Here is a 6,857-nt window from a genome sequence, read left to right as displayed (position 1 = left end):
TAAAGAACTGACGGAATTCGCAATTTTGGTTGCAACAAATATATCACGTGCTGAAGTTTTTATCAATAAGTTGTGTGCTACAAAGTTGACAGGCTCATGAGCATTAGTCTTTTGTGAACAGCATACATTTTTAGCACTAGCATAAATAGTACCTTCTTATAATTTTCAAAGGGTCATTTTACAAAATACAAATAAAGCCAACTCTGAAAGCTGTTTCCGCAAAATAGCAGCACTCAGTCTCAAACATTTTCCAGCACTAACACCACCACAGGAGTACAGAAAAATTATGGATTGCATCTTATGAATTAATTATGAAGATGAAGTCAAATACCATCCCAGTTTCATTGAAGAGATGGAGACCAAGTTGATTGTGAGAAACAAACAATCTACTGAAGCAAGATTGTAAACCTTTATTAGTTCAAAACAAGAAAGGAAGTGCTTTCCTTGAAACACAAAATGAGCTTAGTAAAACTCGAGCAGCTGGGGATTTCATGGACAATAATTTCAAACAAAATAAATAAATAAACCAATAAATAAACTGGTCAGCTCAAGCTGAAGAGCCACGTTTACATCAAAATTGTATTTGTGAAATTCGTAATAAATAGCCCCTTTTGACGGATCAAAATCTTAGTAGCATTTACTCAAACAATAACTGTCTCAATCTATGTTGCATTAATACTTCAGGACAGATGGCCTCATGGCATCCCTGCACTTGAACATATCTGATAGCTCATTACATACTTAATGGATTATGATACTTTTTGGATGCTCTCATTATGCATCTAAAAAGATATAAGATTGTAGACAAGACAGGGAGACATCCCATACTAAGAAGTTAAAAATCTATGCAGTTCCATTTAAATTATATAATTTGTCCCTTTGTAGCTAAGTATGATGATTTCTCTATAGCTTCTGATTCATAAGTTAAAATATTTTATAGTACTAGAGGTCACTTATGTTTCTGTATGTATAATAGCCTTAGAAACCTATGTTACAGATACGTAAAATTAATTCACACACATGCAACTTTAGTTTTGCATTTCCACAGCCTATCCTGGATTATCGAAATTTTATTCCCATGCATGAACTCTATCATTTCATATCCTTATCCTGTTCCCATACCAACACAATCTGGGTCACCATGCTAAATAGAAATCCTGCTGCCTACAACTGCATAACAGACCCACAATAGGCAAGAAACTTATATTATAGGACACAATACCTGTTTTCTTCCAACCTAACTCGGCTAGAGGATCCATTCCTTGACGCTCTATACTCTCCACCAACTCTTCCCACAGCTGCTTGCTCCTTCTTGCGAGCTCCCATGTATCACTCCCGGGGGTCAAATGTGCCATCCAGATATATCCTTGCCCTGACACATTGAATAAAAAACTTAATTTATCAATTAAATCATGAACTTAACTAGATAAGAATTCATGCTAAAATAAATTCAAGAGAGCGGCCAACATACACATTCAAATGTAATCTTCAAAACAATAATTTAGTTCCAAACATCAGGAGAAAGTTGATGAGAAAGACCGAATAAACAGGAAAAAAATGCCATGACGAAGTGTCTGGCTAATCAAGGAAACTAGACTTGAAAACTTGACGGGATGTGATTGAAGCTTAGCCTCAACCACTTAAGAAAATAAGCAACTCAAAATTAAACACCATAAGAATTTTGGTGAAAGAATCCACGCTTGTAAATAGGCTCAAGAGCCCATTTAGGCTTTTCTAATAACCTTAAAATGGTGAACCTGAACAAAGCTAAAATCCCTTATATAAGTAAAGAGCTAGATTTAAGCTAGACTCATTTCATCCACGAAGTAAGCTTTAATCAACAGGCTCAATGAAAGCTCTAGCACAGGCTTGGTTTCTTATAAATATTTATTTCTACTTACAGCTTTAAGACCAAATGACTTCACTTAAATACATAATCCTTTGTCCTCTCCTCACACAGATTCAAGTAAGGGACACTTTACAAAGAGAGAAGACCAAATAACTCATCCTTGCCGTGCGGTAATTCACGAGACCCTGTTCTCTCAAGAGCCTGATCTATAAGTGGGGCCTAGGAATCTCAAGCACTACTAAGATTCATTTCATAATTCAAATGACTGACATTCTCAACAATTATCAAAGGTTGAAGCAGGCTGAAATTTTTTTGGCTTTTCAAATTTCAGTTACTGCACCAAGATATCAATAATTTTGGCTATAGTTAATTGTTAAATTCCAACTGGTAAAGTATGGACAAAAATTTTGATGAACACATTAAATTATTATTTAATTCAATTTCTTTGCTGGAAAAGAAAGGATAGCTTAATTACGGACCTAGTGGACATCACCGAAAGCAAGTTGCATATTGAACAATACTTAGATAAAACGTATAAGCCCCTAGATGGCCCGCATGCTCTGTTTAACAGAGTTCCATGATTAATTTATTTTTCTCCTACAAAAATGTTTTTAACAATGTTAACTTGAATATTGCCTCTTACTATTCTTATGTCATTATTCTTAACGAAAAGCAACCTTGAGATTCTTCATCCATCTGTTGCTTCAAATAGGATTGATGAATCACTTAGAATTAACGACATCAATTGCCTGGCCTTTGCGTATAGTCCACTTAATAGTTAATAGTTCTACCATCCTTCATATTGAAGATCCTCTCATGTGCAGTGCTTACTATATATTCTTCAATTAGGCTTGTCATTCCAACAGAAACTATTTTCACACATTTCTACAATCACTTTGCATTTTTTTTAGGTTAGCTCTTTGCCCATTTTAAACCATTAAGTTTCCTTTTTGCTCATTTGTGCAGTAATTTGAGATTCTTCTATAACACATGATACTATCTATACAATTACATCTTCTTGGGGCTTATCCAGAAAAGTGGAAAGCGAAGAAGTGCAAAGCGAAGCGCAAAGCAAAGCGGTGAGGCACCGCTTAGGATTTTTTGGGCTTAAACAGTTCAAAGCGGAAAAACATCAACAAAAAAATTGTCCAAATCCTTAAAATTTTAAATATGGATAAAACTTCAAAAATACTTAAAACAGTATATTGAAAATACTCGAGAGGAGAAAGTTAGAAAACATGTGAAGATAGAAAGTATATATGTTGTGTCGATGGTGCTATTACTGCCAACACCGAGGGAGCTTAAGTGGAGGCATCTTCAAGTGCAGAACTTGCTGATGGCAGAGATTGTCGGAGACAATGATGGTTTTAGGGGGTCTAAAGTTTTTTGGGATTATGTGGAGATGGTTTTACTGGAGGAAGACTTGTCAAGGAGGATTTAGCAACAAGAGAGCTTCGCTTGAATTTAGGGTGAAAAAGGAGAGATGGACAAGATGGAAAAAAACGATTCTTCGCTAGAGATGGACTTGTCAAGGTGGATGAACTAGACAGAGGAGGTTGACGATGAACTAGACAGAGGAGGTTGACGACGCAGGAAGCGAAGAATTCAGGATGTTAGGGTTTTTTCAGGTTCGAAACACAAAGGAGAGAATTCGCAAGTAAATGAGAAAGCCATTTAAGTTCCAAAAGCATGTAGGGTTGGATTGCGTAGAGCTACATACCGGCTACTTGTTTTTTTTCTAAAAAGGCTTAATACTAGTGAAAGCAATGAAAGCAAAGCGACCAGGGACCTCTTCTGCTTTTAAAACCACTTAAGCGAAGTTTTTTACCGCTTTTTTCAACATTGAACTTTTACTCTTGGTATCATTCTGTGATTTTCTGGCTTGTATCATTGAACAGTAATTGACATCTTAAATTTTAACGATTCTTGCAATCAAACTCATGTAAATTATGGATTATTTGTTAATTATTAGTGAATTATCACTTGCAACAATCAAATTATTACTTGTATATGTAAGTTTCATTACATGTTACACATATGAATTGCAGTGAGTATTGTTAACTGGTTTGCTCTACGTGCAATAATAATTTATGTTCTGGATTATTGCGGTATTTTTATAGGACGATTTTCAAATACTTGTTTCTTTATATGCTCATTACATAATTTGCCTTGTTGTAGGATGTCAATGTAATATCTTGAATTTTAGGCCTAATAGCATGTGGACTAGAGTCATTCTTTTGAGTTGGAGAAGGCTATGGATCAAATGTAAGTTTGACTTTGGTTGTTGGTCTCTTGGTTGTTGAACAGAAGAATCATAAATTGGGTTCATTCTTCCTTTTAGTCACTTGATTGATGGCGACCGAGATAAAAGTCAAGGTAGGTTGTTTTCAATTCAAATCATGAATTAGGTTAGCTGCATTAGGTCAAGTTATATAATGGGTTAAGGTTTGTAAGTTTGGATGATAGAAACAAGCTTATGAAGGAAAGTGAAGGCTATTTCCAACATAGACATGTATGCACTGTAATAAGTCAAGAGGATTACACTTTCCTCTAATGCGCTGATTGGAGGTTGATCTGGTAAGTTTTTTATTTTATAGTTAAGATAGAGGAAGAATTGAGGGCAATTTTCTTCTTGTCAATGGCTTTCAATGACCGTCTCATCGTTCTCATTGCTTCGTGTCAAGTGTCGACATTTTGAAATGATTTTATAGCAGGGTACATAATGGGTAAAATGCATATTGTATGCTCAAGACTAGAAATGGGTAAAATGCATATTGTATGCTCAAGTGTCTCAGTGCATGAATGATTTTGACGGTAATCTTTCATTTAAACATTATGTTATTATACCTTCTTAATTGTCTTGAAAAAAATGTAGCTACAGTATTATTTCTTTTCAGTCCTTTTCTACTGATGAAAATTACTAGTAGAAAACTGGGCATCCTTGACGGGAATTTTCCATCATGGATGTTCACATCCCTGACGGCGCCAGCAGTCAGGGATGAGCCATCAAGGATGTAGAACATCCCTAACAGGAAAAAAGCCCTGTTGTTAGGGTTGTTTTGGATAACCTTAAAATTTCGTAAAGAGGGTAATTTCTCCGTCTTAGGAGCTCACTTAATTTTGTGAATCGCTTGATCTACCCCAATACATATGATCCGTTTGATCATCCCCCTCTAAATTATGAGATGTACACCCCCATAAAACCTTTGTCTCTCATCTCTCTCACTCCAGATCAACCGAAGCTACCGCCCTCCACCTCTACTCAATCCCCACATCCCATCATTAGTCGTCGTATTCACCCAAGTCATCACCTTTTGGTTCCTCTTGCTTCATCTATAACCCTTGCTTCGTCTCTATCTAGGTAACCCTAAGCCTAATCCCGAGTTTTCTTAATTTATGTAATTTATTAGGAGGAATTGAAGGAGAGGAGTTGGGTAGAAGATTGAGCATTAAAATCGTGTAAAGATGAGGGAGGGATCGAGGCGGTGGTTGGTGCTGGCGGGAAAGAGACGATGGAGGGTTTAGTGAGGGAAATGACGACAAAGAAAGCGGTGGGGCTAATGTTGGCAATGGTGGGGGCGGCGGAGGTTTTGCAGTGGGAGGTGGTGCTGTCAGAGTTATGAATATGTTGTTGATGGTGAAAAGTAGGTGTTCAGAGAGGGTGAATAGGAAAGCTCAGATTTTGTTAAAGATGGTGAGGTTGGTTTGGCCTGTAACGAGTTGATTATTAGAAATTTCAGCCTTATTGATTGATAATTATCCTATTTTTTGTTTGGATTTTAAAGGGGTAAAAGAAAAATTTTCAAAGGTTTCATGATAGGGAGACTCACTTGCTTATTGAACTTTTGAATTTCAGTCAAGTTTTACAGCTATATTCTCTAATGTGTGTGAAAATGGTAGTTTTTTTCAATGTGCTATATTATGTGCATGATGAAGAAATGTAAAGCTAGGTAATGAAAGTTTTAGGATTCACAAAACTTGAGGTTAACAAACATGGATATCTGACGGGCTCATCTTATGAATTAGTACATAGAACTTCATCACCTTAGAGATAAAGAGGTAATTATTAAACAAATTATAGATCAGAATTATTAAACAAATTATGTCCTCAAATCACAAAGTTAAATCTTTAACTTTACCTTTATCTAAAGGGCATATATACTTGAACACTGCCTTCGTCAAGATGATGTTTACACATATATAATTCCATATACTTCCTCTTTCTAAAATTTGAGTTGCTATTTTATGATCTTTACTCACATGAAACTTGCTAATATATTTCCTTTCAAGTCCATTGACAATCATTCTTATTGTTTTGCTAAAAACATTAGAGGAAAAAGAACCCTTGCAAATTTGGAGAGGAAATCGCTAAAGAAGCATATCTGACAATGGGTTTATTAAGCTTTAAGGTAAGAATTTTCCTCAATTTATTACATTCATTCAGAAAACTTTTTCTGTCTTGTTTATTTTGCATTCAACAAGTAATTTGTGCTTAGTCGAATACTTTAAATCAGGAAATTTCCATTCGATCACCACTGTCTCCAATTTCTTTGATATTTATGATAACTATAATTCCTACTTTCATATCTCTTATATAAACTGCAAATTACAATAGTATTTTTCTTCATGGGTTTGAAATAGGAAAACAAACAATATTGTACATAACTAATTACGCAGAACTGAATGCTTCAAGATTTTTTATTCAGTTCTTGATGTTCTATCTAGATTCTACATAAATTTTTAGCTAATTTGTGGATGTGCTGAAAATATCAAGTAATGATTTTTTTGAAAATTGTTACAGGAACCTTCCACTACATCAAAACTCTAAAGTTAAAGTTATGTTAACAAATTATAATTCTATCTTCACCAAGGTCGCTGCCTATTAGCCACTATCTCCTCTCGTTTCATCTCTACCTTCTTCCCTAAAAGGTAAGTTTGCACAGTTTCAATTTTTATGTACTTTAAGTAACTTATTGTTCAATTTTTGTTTGAATCACCCAAGTAACCC

General features: G+C 35.2%; 1 protein-coding gene across 2 annotated transcripts in view; it reads right to left on the bottom strand.

Moving 5' to 3' along the window:
* The window catches only part of LOC109825673 (D-amino acid dehydrogenase), a 47,999-nt gene that overhangs the window by 30,451 nt on the left and 10,691 nt on the right, over window positions 1-6,857 (bottom strand). For both annotated transcript variants that reach the window (XM_020392541.1, XM_020392540.1), the window contains exon 2: window positions 1,223-1,372. In XM_020392541.1, the coding sequence (XP_020248130.1) occupies window positions 1,223-1,355 (133 nt within the window). In that variant the 5' untranslated portion in view covers window positions 1,356-1,372. The remainder of the gene's footprint in view (window positions 1-1,222; window positions 1,373-6,857) is intronic.

The sequence above is a fragment of the Asparagus officinalis genome, chromosome 10 (assembly GCF_001876935.1).
Source record: "Asparagus officinalis chromosome 10, Aspof.V1, whole genome shotgun sequence".
Taxonomy (NCBI): Eukaryota; Viridiplantae; Streptophyta; class Magnoliopsida; order Asparagales; family Asparagaceae; genus Asparagus; species Asparagus officinalis.
Note: the sequence above shows the minus strand (reverse complement) of the source record. Positions and strands in the feature narration are given on the sequence as shown.